Source organism: Pagrus pagrus (genome assembly GCF_965226575.1).
Source record: "Pagrus pagrus genome assembly, chromosome: 17".
In the NCBI taxonomy this organism is placed as follows: Eukaryota; Metazoa; Chordata; class Actinopteri; order Spariformes; family Sparidae; genus Pagrus; species Pagrus pagrus.
In genome coordinates this window covers 29,134,463-29,155,022 of record NC_140201.1, presented here as the reverse complement: position 1 = coordinate 29,155,022, position 20,560 = coordinate 29,134,463, and the positions used below count along the sequence as shown (strand labels likewise).

At 39.4% G+C, this 20,560-nt stretch overlaps 1 protein-coding gene across 7 annotated transcripts in view; it reads right to left on the bottom strand.

Moving 5' to 3' along the window:
• Positions 1-16,715: 16,715 nt before the first annotated feature.
• Positions 16,716-20,560, bottom strand: part of atat1 (alpha tubulin acetyltransferase 1) — a 53,453-nt gene continuing 49,608 nt past the window's right edge. For 5 of the 7 annotated variants that reach the window (XM_084379740.1, XM_084379738.1, XM_084379741.1 and 2 more), the window contains one exon: positions 16,716-17,743. In XM_084379740.1, coding sequence (XP_084235866.1) covers positions 17,437-17,743 — 307 coding nt within the window. In that variant the 3' untranslated portion in view covers positions 16,716-17,436. The remainder of the gene's footprint in view (positions 17,744-20,560) is intronic. The other 2 variants (XM_084379742.1, XM_084379743.1) reach the window with 1 other exon arrangement.

The window sequence follows — 20,560 nt, the reverse complement described above, 5'->3', positions numbered from 1 at the left end:
GGCTTCCCGCACGGCGACGCTGTTGGTTCGCAGGGAGAATGTGCTGTATTGCAGCCATGGTTTCTCACACGCGCGGACTTTGGCAACGCAGAGTAGCAGGGGAAGCCTCTCTGGATGAGGTTCAGCTGAGTTTAATACATCTGTTCCCTTGATATCTGTGAAATGCCACAGGGTTGTTTTTTTTTTTATGTGTAGTACTATAAACTCATATATGCAGATGTTGCGGAAAACTTAAACGTGTAATTCAATAAAACGTTTTTTTTTCATCTACCATTTTCTTATTTTTTTTTCTTGCGCCAGTGGTCCGCAGCTATGAGCGCATTTCAACACTGAGCATTGTTTTATTATATCGCAAAGTGGAGGATATAAATTTCCCTGACGCGCTTGATCACTGAGCAAGAAGGCTGTTAAGAGTGGGTCAGCTCGATCTTACATTTCCTTCTTAGTGAAAGATCTTCTTAAGCTAAGAGCGACTCTGGGAAACACATCCTTCTTTCACAGCGTTCTTAAGAGCGCTCCTAAGAAGATCTTAGCACTTAAGAGCTTCTTAACGAATCTGGGAAACGCGGCCAATAACAACAGTTGCATTGATGGTCCTGGATCAACCTTAATTATGATGTTGTAGGAACACCAGCAACACAGCGATATGAAATACACCCTGAAAGCTCATTCAAAATTATAAGGAATCCTCAAAAGGTACACCTACTAGCTATTTTCTGACAATTTTAACCTGTGTTCATCAATATCAAGTTTGCTCAGTGGTCATCACCCAAATATGTGGAACTTAGGTTTGCTGGTTAAGACCGTGAGATGCAGCTGATAGAGCTTAAAAAAAAAAGCTAGTAAGTGGACCTTGAGTGAGAATGATTTTATCATCATATCAGAAGATCGTTCTGGTCTCTGTACCAACACCCATGGTCCTCATTTATAAAACTGTCCTACAGATCAGGGGTCTCATTTATAAAAATGTTCATAGATTTATACTTGAACGTAGTCTTAGGATCATTTTTTCAACAGTGTGCGATTAATTCATAGAAGATGCTGTGCATTAAAACTTTATGAGAATCCCATTTATAACTTATACACCTGTGATCTCTAAATCTCAAATCACTGTGATCTGGTCTTCCAAAAATTTTGATTTCCTCTTTGGTCCTGGCTATTCCTGACTAAACCCTCATTTGTGCTGCATTAAATGAGGGGACATCACAAGGCAGGAGCTTAACTGAACTTAAGAAGAAAACCATGTATAAGTAGTTTTTTATAAACCTTATTCTGACGTGGCAGCAGGAAATATGTTTTAAACACTGATGTACTCCTCCTAGCTGGATGACCGGATCCACCTCTAACTTGGTGAGAAAACACTTGAAGACCAATGATGCTGTATTGTATATAGTTTTCATTGAACAAGGTGGCTGCAGCGGCGCTGCAAATGCAAATGAAGTCATTTACATAACAATATTCAATTAGAGTCATGGTGCCACCTAATGCTACAGTAACAGGTGACATGACAATGACATGTTTTATCTGTATGTACTCCTACCAGCAGATTGACTGAATCTACCTCAGAATTTCCTCAGAAAATGCTGAAGGCTTTGATGATGGTGTTTGGTGAACATTGGTAGATTTCATTGGATGACGTTGAAACATTAAACAGGACGTTGTAGTGACGTGGCTTTACACTGTCAAATCTTCCCCAATTTGACATGCCTCATCACAGTCCCGCCCTGAGGATTTCTACATGCCTATTTTGGGGTATAGTCATAGTGCCACCTACTGGAAACAGGAAGTAAGCCTTCTGTGACAATCATTTCATTTACAATTTACATTAAATAGTTGAACCTCATGTGAAATTAGTGAGTGTTCTCTGGTGCCACATAGTCGACACAGGAGGTCCCACTGAACTCCTTTCACATTTCCAAAACAAATGAAAATGTAGCGGCCAGTGTTCGGTACACCCCGACTTGTCCGGGGTGCGAGGGCGCGTTCAGGCTGCTTGCACCTTTAATTGTAATTGCATTTATTATGAAAGATAGTGTGTCTTTCTTTTGTGTCCTTCAAGAAAATGTCTGTTTCCGGTGGGTCCCACTAGGCCACCACTTTGTACATAACAGTAATTCTGTTGAAACCCACCATCAGTCCACATTTAATTCATCCCACATGTTCACAATGTGAACAGTTGTCAAATCAGTGATGTCAAATACAGAATACTGACATAGATACTGATTTTAAGCACATTCTATCACATTATAAAAGCACAATTCAGAGGTAATGTGAATTCTGGTGTGTTTACTTCAGTTTTTTATATGAGAACTGAACAGCAGACTCTGACTCAACTCGAGAAATCTCCAAAAGAGATTGGATAGATGTCAACATCTGATAAGGAGCATTTCCTCATGCTTAGAAAGTCAAGTTTCTGGGTGAGTTTACTTGGCACACAAAGAAAAATATTTTCTCACCTAACCAGGTAGTGAGCCATAGAGATATTTAGTTTTATGGATATCTGACTCAGACACATGTACCTTGGAAGTGAACGAAAATTCTCCACACAATCATCAGCTTTCATTGACACTACTTTTTTGGGAAGAAGAGTGTTTCCATGGCTATGTGCCCGTAGGTGATGTCATCGTCATATGTTGCTAACAGATGCAAACTCCAATGGTGATAACTCAAGCTACTTATGAACCTGGAAGCTTTTGTTTACAATCCATCTTCACTTAAAAAGGGCCCAACATTCCTGCTCTTGTTAAAGGTCTCAGTGTGCTTCAAACAAACTAGGCTCCCTGATCTCTCTCCAGCGTGTCTTTTGCGTGTATTTATAGTCTAATCACCATGAATCATACATGGGGAAAAGATAAGGGCGCCCACTTTGAAACAGCCACAAAGAAATGTATCTTGCTTCACCAGAAGTGGTGGGAGTAGTTGTACAAGGGTCTCACTAAAAACTTGGCATTTCACCTGGATGGGCGTAGTTTTTCAGGACGGAGCAGTGCACGGTTTGGTGAGCTCTGTGACATTAACAGCCCATGCTCTGAGTGCATGTTGTTTTCCTATAATTTGTATATTTGGTCTCACATCTATGTGAATGGAAAGTGATAAGTCTGCCTTGTAAGACCGTTTGGGGGGTTATATGAGAAGTTGTCTGTCAGAAAAGAATATTGTGGAAAAGTTAATTTATTTCAGTAACTCAATTTAAAAAGTGAAACTCATATATAGATTTATTACACCCAAAGTGGAATATTTCAGCCTTTATTTGTTTTAATCTTGATGATTACGGCTTACAGCTCATGAAAACCCAAAATTCAGTATCTCAGAAAATTAGAATATTGTGAAAAAGTTAAGCAATATTGTAGACTCAAGGTGTCACACTCTAATCAGCTAATTAACTCAAAACACCTGCAAAGGTTTCCTGAGCCTTTAAATGGTCTCTCAGTCTGGTTCAGTAGGCTTCACAATCATGGGGAAGACTGCTGACTTGACAGTCGTGTAGAAGACAGTCGTTGACACCCTCCACAAAGAGGCTAATCCTCAAAAGGTCATTGCTAAAGAAGCTGGCTGTTCACAGAGTGCTGTATCCAAGCATATTCATAGAAAGTTGAGTGGAAAAGGTGCACAAGTGACAGGGATAACCGCCAGTGTTGGGGAGACTTAAACTACATGTAATTGAACTACATAGCTTAACTACATTACAATTTGCTGTAACTTGCTGGTAGTTAAACTACTTTCATATTTTTTGCTGCGTCAAGTATTTCAACTACTTTTTGGGTAATTTTTTGTAGTTTAACTACTCAATTTACTAACTACAATTTTGGCCAATAACATGATTTTTTTGGTTATAAAATAAAGACCTATATAATATACATTTTATTTTATTTTTCTTTGAATAAAGGCATGAAACACGTCATGACATGCTAAGCCAACGCTGCCTCTGATTGGCTTGCCCTGGCAGCACTCAAATGCTTCACAGAGTGGGTGGGTCTTTATGCCAAGGAAGGCAGTGCTCATATGGCACAAGCAGGTCATGGACAACCGAGGAGGGCCAAGATGGCGCCACTGTAAGACGCTTTTTTCTGCGCTGTCGAAGCTTTTTCGTTCAAGGCTTGAATTTGCTTGCTTTAAAGGGACAGTGTGTAACTATTTACGTAATTTAATAACTCAAATCAACGTCTTCGTTCATAAGTAAGTCCTCATTGGTGTACAATGGCCTCTGTCATCAGTCTGACTTGTCCTCCAGAGGCCACCATGTCTTCCGGTTTTAAGAAAACTACGGACTGCCGAGAGGGACAGAAAGCGCTACGTGGTGCTAGTTAGCGAAACGCGTTTCCGCTCAGAGCCAGCCTGACTGCGGTACTGAGAGGGAGCTCAGGGAGCTGTTTTATTATAACGTCTAGTTTTATAGCCTTAATAACTAACTACATATTTACCTCATAACTTGAATCATTAGAAACACTCGACGCTGTTCGGAAAGAGTCCATATTTTGAAAATGAGTTTCTTGTCCGTCAGGGCCACCGTAGCTTCAGGGAACGTCTCCAACGTCTTCAGGACGGGAGGGGTGAGCGAAGGAGTGTTGCAATGCAGAACCTCACAGCTAGGTGGTGCTAAAAACGTGATATATTACACACTGTCCCTTTAACCCTTTGACGAGGAAAAAAAAACTCGCAAATCTTCTACGTTTTTCCAACATCTCCTGCTCGGGCCTACGTTCACCTAGAAACACCATTCAAACTTTAAAATGTAGGCACGGGTCTTGTCTATCTGAGTTGTATTTGAACTTTTTTCGTACGATGTTTCGTTTTTGAACTCTGACCCTTGAAAGATGGTGAGTGATTTTGGAAAAATTCAGGACTTTATAATGGGTGTGTATTGCGGAATGTTCTTGCAGAGCCAACTGCCAGAGTGGGGGGAGACTCAGAAAAACTCTCACAACTTTTCTCTTTCTCTGATGACCACAGCCACAAATTACACAGTAGAAGAGTGATTTTTTCACCAAGTTGTAGCCACACTTGTCTTCTTTCTCCCAATGTGTCCACTTTATTGGTAGGATTTACGGTTTCTGATTTATCTGCCTCCAACCGACAAGAGTAGCTCTCAACTGCTCCATTTACCCCAATGTTAATCTGGAGGAGGATTTTCGAGGATTTTCCAAACTGCCCCTGTTTTTAACTCGCTCCTATTACCACATTTCAGAAGCTAGGACCACCAAAAATAATGGCTGTGTTCTTTAAGGCCTTCCTGGCTTGATGGTGAAGAAAATTTTCCAATATCATGTTTGGTTTTGAAGATATAGCACTAGTTTGAGGTCTAGATTTGGGGCAAAAGTCACTCTCAAATCAGCTGTCCCAGGTGGTTGCTAGGGGTTAACGACAACCATCACCGCGGCAACCGAGCTGAACTGGGCCTGCAGATGTTAGTATTACTACACCCCTTTGCCATATTTCGGCACTTAACTCGTCCCGCACCGTTGAGCGCACGCAAACAAAAAATATATCAAAACGTGCGGCTCCCTCTCACTCGGTATGCTATTATTCAGTTTTCCAGAATACTAATTTTTCGCGTCGTAAGACGCGAAAAACTGTTTCCCATAAGAATAAATGGGATGAGGTCAAAAGTCTGCGTCTTTTTCAAACATCTCCTGCTCTGGCCTACTTCCACCTAGAAACACCATTCAAACTTTAAAATGTAGGCACAGGTCTTGTCTATTTGAGTTGTATTTGAACTTTTTTCCTACGATGTTTCATTTTTGAACCCTGACCCTCTAATGATGGTGAGTGATTTTGGAAAAACTCAGGATTTTATAATGGGTGTGTATTGCGTGAGCTAGAGTGCAGAACATCACTGCTAGATTGGAGAGCAGCTGGAAAAACTTGAGAAAAAACTCTCTTCAGCTTGACTTGGGTCCCACAGCTTTTACTTCACATAGACAATATATACATAGAAGTGTAGGAAATCTTGTTGGCTTTCAGATGATGGTCTTATTTCAGACGTGGGACTTGAACCTTTGGCTGTAGAAGCCCTCGAGCGACAAGCACTCCAGCATCTCCCCCATAAGCCGCAGTGTTAACTTTGAGCCTAAATTTCTGGAGTGGAGCAGACAGTACCGGTTTTGTCTCTTAGTCTGGCTCCCTCATTTTTCACTCTACAGAGATAAAAAACACATCACATGGTTCAGCAATGTCTCTTGTTACTCAATGTATGCATATTTTAGCAATAACCATTAGACTTTTTTCTCAAACTGCAGGAGTTTGGGAGGTGTTTTCCCATTCATCCTTATGGGGACATTTTCAGATTTCATCCTGCTACTGCTTCAGCATACATTCAGCTACAGAAACCGTTCAACTATCAAAATGTTCGGCTTTTTAAGCTCTTTCAGCCTATTTTCAGCTTTTCAACCTAGATATAATGTAATATAATGTAGATATGAAAGTTCTCAACGTACGTGGGGTGCGAATTTGCACAGAGCACAGCCCACTCTCGCGATTTCCCGAAGGGAAATTGTCTAGTTCTCTTTAACGTTTGCGCTTCGCTCGGGGGACCGCGGCTGAAACTTGTTGACCCATTTTATTTTATTTTTTTTCTCGTCGACTTTTTTCTGTTGGACTCCCACTGTAACTGACGTTAGCTAACGAAGTTGGCGCTGCTTGCTAGCTCGGAGTTTCAACACTCGGTGAAAAAAAAGAAAAAAGAAGAAGAAGAAGCTCCAACTGCCAAAACAACTGATTTCGCTGACATGTCGACTACAAGGGAGGACGTGGAGACGACAATGGAAGTGGCAGCGGAGAGTTTTAAACGGTGCCATTCATACGCCAAACAACACCTTGTGGACAGTGATGATGACTCTCCTAGCGCGAGCCCACAGAAAAAAACACCCCGTTGCGAGCCAGAGCCCTCCAACGCTGTCCTGCTGGCGGCAATTAACAAGCTCACCGAGTCGCAGCTCGGCTTCAGAGAGAAGCTGGAATCCATAGAGGCGTCCATTGAGAACAACTTCAAGAGTATTCAAACACTCTTTTCCTCAGTCCACGCAGCAGAGAAGAATGTAGGGGAGCTCTCATCCAGAATGGATCCCCTGGAGCTCCAGGTTAAAACCCTGACCGCTGAAAACAAGAAGCTGGTGGACAGAATCAACGACATGGATGCGTACTCCAGACGCTGGAACTTGGAAGATCTCCGGGATCCCCGAGTCCGAAGGTGAAAATGTAAAGATGACGGTGATTGACATCTTTTCCCGTGTCTCACCGGGTCTCGCCGACTCTCTTCAAAAGACGGTGGACATCGCCCACAGACTGGGACCACGACCGAAGAAGGAAGATCAGCATCCACCGCGCCGCATCATAGTTCGGTTTTCGCTCCGGGCACACCGTGACCAAGTCTGGGCGGATGCTAAAACCTCTCGGGTCCTCAAGCAGAAGAACGTGAAGATACCGGAGGACTTAACCCAGCAGGTGAGGGATGCGAGAGCGAAGCTGTGGCCGCTGGTAGAGGAGGCGAGGAGGCAGAACAAGAGAGCAGGCTTCAGCGGCCCTTTTGCTATCATTGCTGGTAAGAAGTTCTCTGCTGAGGACTTAACATGAAGTATTTGCCTGAGTAGATAGGCTCAACTTGGAAGAACAATTTAATTTTGATGTATGGCAGCTATTTAATAAGCTGCATATGTTTTGTGCTTATTTCCCCTTGCCTCTTCTTCTAAATAGACAAGAGGGTATATACAACTAAACTGTTGGATTTTTGTGTTTGTTCCTAGAGGATAGCTCTAAGTCTTGAGCTGGTTAGGATATTTCTTTTTTACATTGTCCTAACTAAAAATGATTACAGAATCTGTTTTGGGTTTATTATTTTGTAGCATGATTCTGCTATATAGTTTACATGGGTCAGTTTCTAAATTGATCACTCAAAGTAAAGGTTTTGGCTTGTGAATTCAAGTTTTGCACATTTCTCAACTTTTTGCATATCTTCTTCTAATTCTACTACTGTTCAAGTAGTTCTGTTCATCTGTGTTTTGTGTACATGTCTGATATTCGTTTGTCATGTTTTTCTCTAAATGTACGGGGAGTACGAGATTTAACTAAAAGAAAAGCTTTATTTTTATTTTGTAGTCATCAAAATAAGGATGTCTATTTTTTACAGGAGACCCATTCCACTTCAAAAGATGTTGCATTTTGGCGTAATCAATGGAGGGGGAAAGCTATTTTTTCTCATGGTACTAATTTTTCAGGAGGTGTTTTAATTTTATTCCATCCTAAATTTAATGGTGAGATCATATACACTGAGGTTTCAGAAACTGGTAGATGGATTCTGTTGGTTATTAAATGTGGAGATAATATTTTTATTTTGGCAAATGTTTATGGCTTTAATGCTAGGAATTCTAACATCACACTCCTTAACTCTTTATCTAACAAAATTCTCCAAGAAATGAGCAAATTTCCCTCAGCATCTGTGATTGTTGGCGGTGACTTTAATGAAGCTCCAAACTTATGTACAGATAGATTCCCTGCAAGAGGTAATCAAGATAATTTTAACCCTGTTATAAATGATTTCTGTGGTAAGCTTTCATTATTAGACGCTTTGAGAATTTTACACCCTTTGGAAACAAACCTCTATACCTGGTTTAAAGCAGAACTATCACAAAAATCTCGTATAGATTTGTGGCTCATCTCTGATAATTTGGCTCCCTGGGTCCAAACTTGTAATATTACTGCTGCTCCCTTAACTGATCATGCTGGAATAGACATATCTTTATCAAATTTAAGATCTACTAGTTGCAACAAACCTGGATACTGGAAATTAAATTCTTCTTTTCTACAAAAATCTGATTATTGTTTGGGTATTAAACAAATTATTACTAAATTCAACTCAATGTCTGAAATTACACCTACACTAAAATGGGAGCTTTTCAAATTTGAATGTCAGCGTTTTTCAATGCGTTTTGGAAAGCAACAGTTAAGAGATCAAAATAAGGCTTATACTAATAATTTAAAAGAGTTAAATTATTTGTTAAATATACCTGTTCCAAGTAATGAAGATAAAGTGCGCTTGCACTCATTAAGGGAAAAATTAGACCTTTTTTTCCAGACAAAAGCAAGGGGAGCATTCATAAGGTCTCGGGCTAGATGGTTGGAACATGGAGAGAAAAATTCATCCTTCTTTTTTAATCTGGAGAAAAAACGTGCAGAGGCAAGAAAAATATCTGCTTTATATATTGATAACAATCTCTCTGAAAACGAAAGGGAAATTTCTTCATTTATCTCTAACTTTTATCAGAAATTATACACTTCCTCGTTTGACCCTCAGGCTTGTCAGGTTTTTTTTGATCAAGTGTCCCCATTCATTCCTAAAATTTCCAGGGAGAATTATGAGCTTTGTGAAAGTCCAATTACACTAGAAGAATTGCAGAAGACTATTACAAAAATGCCAACTAATAAAAGTCCTGGTCCAGACGGATTGCCTTATGAATTTTATTTAACTTTTTGGGAAGACTTCAAACATATGTTATTGGAAGTCTTTGTTGATTGTGCCCAAAATAAGGAACTGACTGTCTCTATGAAGCAAGGGTTAATATCCCTGATTCCCAAACCTGGTAAAGATATTCTTTATCTGGATAATTGGCGTCCTATAACGTTGCTAAATTCAGACTACAAAATACTTGCAGCACTGTACGCTAATAGATAAAAATTTTGCTTAGAGGAAATTATTTCTATAACACAGTCAGGTTTTATGAAAGGTCGGCATATCTCTAATAATATAAGGCTTGTCCTAGATATTTAAGATTATGGAGATTTGTTTGATAAAAAATCACTGATTTTGTTTTTGGACTTTTACAAAGCTTTTGATAATGTAGAGCATTCATTTATTTTTGAGGCTTTGCAACATTTCGGGTTCAAAGAAAACTTCAGGAACATCATAAGTACACTTTACACTAATATTAATAGCTGTGTATCCCTGGCACATGGTACCTCTTCTCGTTTTGATATAAACCGTGGGATAAGACAAGGGTGTCCAATTTCCCCTTTCTTATTTTTGATAGCTACTGAACTTCTTCATCTGTTTATTGTTAATTGTGTGAAGGTAGAAGGTATTAAGATAGGTCACAATGTTCTAACCATCAGTCAGCTGGCCGATGACACCTGTCTGTTTCTTCAAAATGAACTTCAAGTCCCTATTGTTATAAAAGCTTAAAATGTGTTTTCAGGTGCCTCTGGTCTCACAATTAATAAGAGAAAGTGTGAAATAATGGCCATACATGATTCGGACACTGTTTCAATAGATGACATAAAGGTGAAAAAAGAGGTTAAATACTTGGGTATTACAATAAGCAAGTCTTCTAGTGAGAGGATTTCTCAAAACTTTATGCCAAAAATTGAAAAGTCTAGATCTATCTTCAACTGTTGGTTACAGAGAGATCTTACTATTATAGGTCGAACTTTACTTTCTAAGGCAGAAGGTCTATCTAGACTAGTGTACCCAGCATTATCTTTATATGTAGATCGCAAAACCTGTGCAGCTATTGATTCACTCTTATTTAAATTTATATGGAAACACAAAAATGAGTATATAAAGAGGAAAACACTTATCAGACAGTTTTCAGAGGGGGGTCTTAATGTCTTGGATTTCCAAACTATCAACAGTATATTCAAAATCAATTGGCTAAAACATTGTCTAGCACATAATAATGCTCCATGGTTTTTTATTCCCAACTTTTTGTTTAATAAATGTGGTGGCTTAAAGTTTTTGCTGTCATGTAACTTTACCTCAGGTAAACTGCCTGTTAAACTTGCCAACTTCCACAAACAAGCCCTGGACACATGGAAAATTGCTTTCAAACACAACTTCTCTCCTCACACATGTATCTTATGGAATAATCAACATATTATTTACAAGAATAAGACCCTATTTTTCAAAGACTGGTATGATCAAGGTGTTATGTTTGTTTTTGATCTTTTGAATGATAATGGGGACCTAGCTACCTATGAAGAATTCATCCAACGAAAAGGTTTAGACATTTCTCGCTCTATCCATTCCAGAATTCTCAAATGTATTCCTACTAATTTGTTGTCTCTTATTTGAGCGCCTGTTCTGTACACACCTTTCTCAGGAATGATTCCTGCTCTGTGGCTTGGTGGAAAGGTTCTTGAAGAACGTTCATGTAACAATGCTCATATTAGATCAGTTTTTACTTCTGTTTATAGTCAGTACCCAAACTCATTTCATCGTTGGAGAGTGATGTTTCCTGACATCAGTAACAATGTCTGGACTGAATTTAATAGATTTTTTGTCCCCAATAAAGTTAAAGAAATACATATTAAAGTCTTACATAGATATTATCCCTGTAATGAACTCATTAACAGATTTAGACCTGATGTATCCCCTTTATGCTCCTTCTGCAAAAAAGAGGTTGAGTTGTTTTATGGATGTCTCTATGCTACTAATTTTTGGACTCAAATATCTTTATTGATTTGGGAATCTCATAAAGTTTTGATCACTATTACTGAAAGTATGGTCTTATTCTTAAATGTTGAATGTAAAAATAAGGAAGTTAATAACGTAATAAAATTGTTGTGTCTGTTGGGTAAATTCCATTTACACAAAGCCAGATTTCTCCAGGCTATGCCAAATGAAACTTTATTCTATGTGAAACTTAAATCTTTTTATGACTCTGTCTGTAAAATATGTAAAAACAAGAAAGCTTTGAAGACATCCAGTCTTATGGAAAAGATTATGGTCCATATTACTAGATAAAATCTCTACTGTTTTTATTTATTTATTTTATTTATTTATTTATTTTTACATATATTTATTTTCTGGCTCTTTATTGTTCATAATTATTCGTAGCATCTGGATACATTGTATTTTTATTTTATTTATTTATTATTATTTCATTTACTTATTTTTGTCAAGTTCTGCTATATGCGTTATGCACTCTCTGTACTTTAGTGTTGTTTCATGTCAGTATGATGTCATGTTTGTATAATGTCATATCTGTATGTTTCAAATATGATAATAAAGTTTGGTTAAAAAAAAAAAAAAAAAAAAAGGTCATGGACAACCCTCCAGCTACCGATTCTGCTAGCTAGCGATTCTGCCCTGACGTCTAGTTCTAGTGCCTGAGTGTTAGTGCCTCTGAAGTTCCTGTGATGTTGACCAAAAATGTCAGCTTTTGTTCTTTAAAAAATAAAACTTGAGTTGAGAGGCATATTTCTGCTGGCATGTGAATTTTTTGTAGGCTATAATATCTTGTTTCATATACACCATATGTTGATTTATTAAACGCTGAGTTAAATGATTATAATGAGTATAAGTAGTTGCTAAAACTACTTTTTTTAGCAGTAGTTTTACAAACTACATTTCTCCAGGGGTAGAAATGTAGTTTGTTCGAACTACTGCCAGGCTGAACTACATGTAGTTTTACAAGCTACGCTTGCAAAGTAGCTTCCCCAACACTGATAACCGCAGCCTTGAGAGGATTGTCAAGCAAAGGCCATTCAAAAATTTGGGGGAGCTTCACAAAGAGTGGACTGAGGCAGAGTCAGTGCATCAAAAGCCACCACACACAGACGTATCCAGGACATGGGCTACAACTGTCTTATTCCTTGTGTCAAGCCACTCCTGAGCCAGAGAAAACGTCAGAAGCATTTTACCTGGGCTAAGGAGAATAAGAACTGGTCTGTCGCTCAGTGGTCCAAAGTCCTCTTTTCAGATGAAAGTAAATTTGCATTTCATTTGGAAATCAAGGAGATGCTGATTTCCTTTTCCAGCAGGACTTGGCACTTGCCCACACTGCCAAAAGTACCAATACCTGGTTTAATGACCATGGGATTACTGTGCTTGATTGGCCAGCAAACTTGCCTGACCTGAACCCCATAGAAAATGTATGGGGTATTGTTAAGAGGAAGATGAGAGACATGAGACCCAACAATGCAGACGTGCTGAAGGCCGCTATCGAAGCAACCATAACACCTCAGCAGTATCACAGGCTGACCGACTCCATGCTACGCTGCATTGATGCAGTAATTCATGCAAAAGGAGCCCCAACCAAGTACTGAGTGCATAAACAAGAACATACTTTTCAAAAGGCCGACATTTCTGTATTAAAAATCCTTTTGTTACTGGTCTTATGTAATATTCAAATTGTCTGAGATACTGAATTTTGGGTTTTCATGAGCTGTAAGCTGTAATCATCAAGATTAAAACAAATAAAGGCTGAAATATTTCACTTTGTGTGAATCTATTTAATATATGAGTTTCACTTTTTAAATTGAATTACTGAAATAAATGAACTTATCCACGATTTTCTAAATTATTGACATGCACCTATAGATGGACAAAGGCACAGGACTTGAATTGACTGGAATTCGTGTTCTGCACGTGTTCAGAAGTATTTGTTGTGTCATTTTAGATGTAGTAAATGCATTGTTTTCAAACATATAAATAACATTTTCAGTTTTTCATTGCAGTTTGGTTAGGTTTAGGAAGAGATCATGTTTGTGTTAAAATAAGAAGTCAACGTTCACTTTTGGTTTCACATGGGACACGAACAGCCATGATCACAACAAAATAAAAAAAACCATCTGTTTAAAGTTACAAGTGAAGAGAAACCCAATGAGAGCCAACGGGAACACGCATCAGGCACAAAAGACTGTGTGTGATGCAGTGTAGGATACGTTTTTAGACTCCCAGTTGTGTAAAGAATGAAAAAAGAGAAGTTAAAACCCTGGCTATTTTCACAACTCTACACCCCTGACTAATCACTGTATAGAGTGTGATTGGATGTAAATGCAATGCTTACCTAATGTACCCGCCAGAGATTAGGACACAAAGGGCCAAATGTATAAAACTGTATATTCAGGTGTAGAAATCTGTGTACACACAAAACAGGAAACATGCATACGCAGTAGGGCTGTCAAAATTAACTTTGCTATTTGAATACAATTCAAATTTTTTAAAAAATGAGAAGATTCGAGTGTGGAAACTGACGTTCGAACTTGTGCCTTAGCAATGACGCAAATCAAAGTCAACGTCGTGCGTCGTGACGTTCTGCATTGTTATGCTTACAAGATGGCGGGGAGCAGCGCGCCACAGAGGCAGAGCTGGAAACTCCTGAAAACTTAAAAAGCGTTCTGTGGAAAAATTTTAGATTTCCATCAAGAAACGGGAAGATTACATCCAGAGAAACCGTCATTTTGCCGTAAGTCGTTAAACTACCACTCGACTACGAGCAACATGAGCGCACACCTCCATTCAATGCATTACTCGGAGTACGCAGCCATAAGCACTTCTGTTTTCGTTTTGATATGATTTAATTTATTTACTTAATCCATGTGTTAATGGCGGACCGGTAAGAAAATTGCCTGCTTTATTCATGAAGAGTTGTCTTTTTGAGACTTAGCTTCTTCATTAAACATTATACATATCTATATATGTGTATCTGGCCTAATAACATTCGATTTCCCTTCATGAAGTTTTGTATTGATTTGGTAAAACTTGTTGCAAATGTTACATAACAGATTTGGTTGAAGTGCCCTCTAGTGGACACGGGACGTAGGCCTGGTATCGGTGAATATATAAAATATATATATAATATAATAAAAATTTGAATATTATTCGAATATTTAACATAGGAAGCATTAGAAATTTGAATATGATTTGAGGGGAGGATTGACAGCCCTAATACGCAGTCTTTTTGTCAGATTTATGAAACCCCACGTACGTCTGTTCCCACGTGTCTTCTCCTCATACATCTCAATCTTCCTGTAATTTAATGCACATGCACAAGCACGAGCATGAGCTCTCTGACCATCCACACAATTTATTGTAAGTGACTGTAAACACCCCCCAATTACCTGGTTTGCATAAAAAGGCGAATAATTTAGTTTAGTGTTGAAGAGAAGTTGCAGAAGCAACTAGAATCAGTTGAAGAAGAGGACACGTAATATTATCTCAAGTCATCTCTTTAAGCTCATCTCTGCTCACAGTGAGACTGTGCCAGCTCCTGGAGGAGGAGAGGGGATCCCCACGTTCTCTCCACATGATGAGCGGTCATCATCATGGGCCAGAACATCAGTATGGTCCCTGAGAAGCAGTTGTTGTATCATATGGCAGAGCTTTAAGCACTGCAACAGCCCTTATCTAGTGCCGGTTACACCTGAAGCTATTCTTTCTCCCCAATAATACAGGAAAATAATCTACACTTATTGATTATGAGATCATTATAATTATCATAATGCATACTGACAAACATATTTACAGAAGACAGTAAAAACAAGGTTAACAACTCACACATCACTGTATAATCATAGTTAAGGTTTTTACACTACAGATATAAAACTAACACGATTCAGTGAAAAAATGTCAACCCAATCACACTAATCAGACTAAAAAGACTGTTTGTATGGTACACATGGTTCTAAAGATGTGTACCAGTACGCACATTCTCACCAGCCGTGGATTTTTAAGTACAGTTTTGTGTATTTTTCCCACACATAAAGTGGTATTTATAAAGGAAGACTGCGGTGAGAATGTACCTTACATACACTTCAGACCAGCGTACACATGGTTTTTTGTGTGACAGCTGCAGGTGAAATGATGAGGTGGACATGTAAAGATAAGCACATTGTTTAAGTCGGTTGGTGTTGCCAGTTTCACTGATTGTGTTATTATTTTGTGTTCAGTAAGATATCACTGAGAGGTGCATTTTAAACTTGGTTTAAGTAATTTATGAGTGATGAACTTCATCATTCTTTTTATTTACATTGGAACCATTACTTCCCCACTAATGAACTTTTCATTTGATTTAAATCGCAAAGCACTGTAAAATCTGTTTTAAAATCAGCTCTATAGATTAATCATTGCTTATCCCACTGAAATTTAATAATGGTGGTTGGGATCTTACTGTGATGGCGGTTTACAGCTAGGCTTTGTGTGCGGCCTCTATAAACAGCCACAGCTGTGTAATGACAGCTGTTCTGAGCCTGTTGGAGAGCCTCGCTGATGTAACACACACAGTTGTACTTTTTCCTCTCATTGACTGGTCTAGTGGAGCAGGCACACATATCGGTATACAAATTAATGTTTACAGGCGTTTCTACATCCATTTATGAATAATTGTGGGAATGTAAATAAAGCTCAAGCACAAGTGCCCGTTTCCACAACGGTTGAGATTAATAAAACAGGTTCAGGCGCCAGACAGCTTTATAGATCTGATACAAAACAGCGGCTATGCATATTTCTGTCTTTGTGTGTACACATTGATTTGTGCATCTGGCCCTTAGGGAGCTAGACTAGAGGGACAGTGCTATGACCACAACTCTTTTGTTGAGACCGTGACGGACAATGATAACCCTCAACTGGGAAGCATTTTGGTTTAGCGTCTGTCTGCATCTGTTTGTTAACCTAAATCAAGTGAAACCAACCAAGCTCAGCTGGTTGTTAAATGAGAAGAGGAGGGGAGCAGCTGGCCAGAAAACCCACTTGAGTCAGTAACACTGTGGGGAATGAGTGGAGCACTGGGGGCCAGTTAGAAGATCTCAGCAGTGTTAAGGTAAGGCTTTTAGACTTTTCATCTAGTTGGCAATGAAGACTTTCAGCATACAGGAGGTTGTAGCCCGTTGGTAATTGGTGCAGCTCTAAGACTTAGCGAAAATTAAATCGCCTTGGTCTCAAAAGCAGAACATTTTACCAGTACTATCTATGCCATGACAAAAGATACAGAAGTGATTGCTGCAAGACAATCTGACAGCCCTACCTTTAATACATACTGACACCTTCAATAGATTTCTTATTTGCAGATTATGGGTCTTTTTGGGATGAATTCAGCAAATACTGCACACTATTTGTTCTCAAATGTGACAACAAAGCAGTCTGAAGTCACTGCAGTTGTAGTTTAAACCTCTTCATCTTACAAACATTTTTGGACATTGCCCTCCAGCTACTGGAAGAGGGCTTTCAAATGCTGTTGGTCAATCGGACTGAAACTGAAACCTTTCGGCATGTTCAGCAGCAGTCACCCAAAATGAGTGCTGAGAGCTAATGCTAATGCTATGGTTATCAAATTCTGCCTCAATATGACTGCTTCAATACGACCAACAATTTCAAATGAGTTGGCTGCTGTCTGAACAGTTCATTGGCTCCAGCACCAGTTTGGTCAACCGTTCAAGATGAACTGGTGTCCAGGTAAATCACTCATCTTGGAGACCAAATCAAAAAGACACTGCTATAGCCGCTGTAAACGAAAAAGACTGCCCATATCTTTTCCAGAACAGAGTTTGGGCCCTGAACTGAAGATTTTAGTTAGAGCTCTCAGTACTTATTCCCTTTAGCAATAAAGCAATGAATGGGCCTAGAGTTCAATAACAAGTTCATTTTTTTGCAGCAACATTTAAAAATTTTCTAACTTATGGTAATAATCGCAAAACTGGCTCCTGATCACCAGGGCTGGGTGCTCCTGATCACCAGGGCCGGGTGCTCCTGTATTCCTGCTTCTGCTTCACCCACTGGGCGGTGTAGCAGTTCTCTCCTACAATCCACGACCAGCCTTGTCTGCTCCTGTCACTCTCCTTCTCAAACAGATGTCTCTGGTTGACCAACATGCCTCCTTTTTGACGCTGTAAACTGTCCAACACCCTGATCTCCTCTGCAGTACCAAAGGCTTCAGCACATCTGTCCATGTGTGTCTCTGTGCTGTCTAGGGAGGTCTTGCTGCAGATGTCATCCTTCTTGCATGCAGACAGAGGTGGAAGTGAGAGATGCTGGGACCTGCGTGAAGGGGCATGACAGTACCAGGTCAGCGGAAGGAAGAGGAAGGATGAAGGTAGAGGGCAAACGTTAGCTAAATTTGAAATAAAAATGAACTGCATAATAACCCTATGTGCAGAAATTTGTGACTGAAACACTCTGCAGGAAGCAAGTTAAGTAATCCTAACTGCAGCAAAAGAGGTCATTTGTCCAGCCTTCCTAAAGGACCCATATGAAAATTATTTTTTTCTGATCTGCCATTTCTTTGGGGTGTCACTATTTTGATTCTAAATCGCAAAAATGATCAATGATGAGTTTTGTTTGATCATCCCAACTAAAGCATGATCATCATTATCCCAGTACTTTATTCTCTCCACCCCCGCCTCTCTGCATGTGTCCCAAGGAAAAAACAACAGTTGAGAGACGACACAGCTAGCTCTCTGGTAGCTGCAGCAACACTTGTCCTTTGTGAATGTATACGATCAGCTGACTGGTACTGGAAGTAACTCCGACAGTGTCAGAGATGTCAGGTTTATTTTCTTCTTCAGATATCCATTACTGATTTGTTTGTGAAGAGGGTTTATTAGGGACAGTTTTAAAAAATCAAACTTTGTACCAAACTGAATTTCTATCTCTTCTCTCTATCTTGTCGTTTATTGTTGATTCACTGAAGGCTGGTATATATTTTTTTTTAACTCTGGAATCTTTTTTTGGTGAATATTATTTGAACTAGTCGAACCCTTTCCTTCAAAAAGACGCAAGATAAAGTCAAGCTGTTGTAAAATACTACTAGGCCTATCTTTTTAAATAAGTATTTTTAAGAAAATGTAAATGACAGTCTTCATAAATACAGATGTAGCTGTCAGTTCTGAAAAAAGAAATGCTAAAACTGAAACTCAAATCAATTGTTTGAATCGTTACACTCTTAATAAATATAAATGTGTCCCTATTTGTGTTGATTGACAGCAGCTGGATGGCTGAATCCCAGCAGGGGAACCAGCGACAACAAAACTTCATTATCTATGTGAGTAGATAATGGCTGTGTCCGAAATCACCCCCTACTCACTAAATAGTGCACTATATAGTGACTACGCCATGTTGTAGTGGTGGCCGAATGTTTATTATTCACTATATAGTGCACTCATTGTGTCCCACAATGCACCGCAAAATGTAGTGAACATCCGATGGTCAGTAACCAAAGCAAGATATCCCATCATGCATTGCCAGAAATTCTCTTGTGGCATTGCGCTGAAAATGGCAAGTGTACCCGTCTGCAGCCTGCAGAAAGGGAGGGAACTAAAGGTCGATTTGTGATTGGCTGGAATTCAATTGTGGGCGTGGCTAAGGACGCCAGTGATTGGCTGAAATTTGAATGTGGGCATGGCTAAAGGTTGCTTGTGTGAGGTTTCCCGCCCGCCGTAAAAGAGAAACAAGAAGAAAAAATAGAAGAGATTTGCTGCTGTTGAAGTGTACTAAGACTTCTATTTCTTCTTCTTCTTTCTCTTTTACGCGGTCAGTCCCTTAATGTAAACAAGCTGATGGATGCTAATGTGCTAACATCTAGGTGACCAACGTCCTCTTTTGCCCCCCGGACATGTCCACTTTTTACATCCTGTCCGGGGCGTCCGGGCGGGTTTTATAAATTCATGAAAATGTCCGGGAAGGGTTTCATTGTTTTTCATGGGACCATTAAACATACAGGGTTCTTACACTTTTTCACCAATGATTTTCCATTACTTCTCCATGACTTCTCCAAAACCTTTTACTGAATTTCCATGACCAAAAGAAATTATTTTGTCTCAATGGGACCACCGAAAACTAATTATCGTAACACTGAGTAAAATTAGTAGGGGTGTCACGATTCTCCAAATCCTCGATTCGATTTAATTTTCGATTCTAAGGTCACGGTTCGATTCGATTCTCAATTTTTACATTTATTTTTTTTAAAGCACAGTGCACTATGCCATTTTTGGACTAGACTTTTATGCAATAGCTATAATATCTGACCTTTGTTAGCAATGTACCACACTACATTGTCAAATTTTTTACATTTATTAACAACATAATGTAACAATAACTTACATCTTCAGTCAATTGGAAACTTAAACAAAATAACCTGCCATCTAGTTTCTCTTTTGTAACTGCAGTCTTCTTCACAGAAGATGACATTCAAGTTCACAACAAAACAAACAAAAAAATAAAACAGCCATGTCCACAGTCTTCTCTGAACAATTAAGTGTCTTAACAAACTATTTCCGAACTGTTGGACATATACAAGGTGCGTAAGGTGTGAGTGGGCGAGCGAGAGTGAGGGAGCGTGCGTACGTGCGGACAGTGAATGAATGGGAGAGGAAGGAGAAGCGAAAGGAGTAGCAGTAGTAGCGACAGCAATAAAGTGTACAATATAGGCTGCAGTTTGGCTGAATAAAGGTGAGGGCTCCTCAAGATACAGCAAAGCTCCCTGCTATTATTTCCCCACCAGCTTAACACGTCAAAGTGGGTTCACGCCCAAGGTAAACAGAAACTTCGGCTCTGGAGGAAATCATCTCGGCTGTGCTTCCCGACCACGGTCCGGGAGCCGAACAGGAATGGTGTAACACCATGCTATCCTTTGACTGGCTGTGGCTAATAGCTACTTGCTTAGCTAGTAGCTAAGTTAGAGGAGGTTGACTCGCAGCACTTCAACACGTGTTTTTTTCCCCTTGGCAAGCCGACCAGACGTGACATGGGGCCGTGGCAGCATCGACAATTCTATTTTTTAATTCGAAGTTCGAGATTGTGAATTAATTTCGATCGATTTCTATCTAAAATCGAAATCGTGACACCCTTAAAAATTAG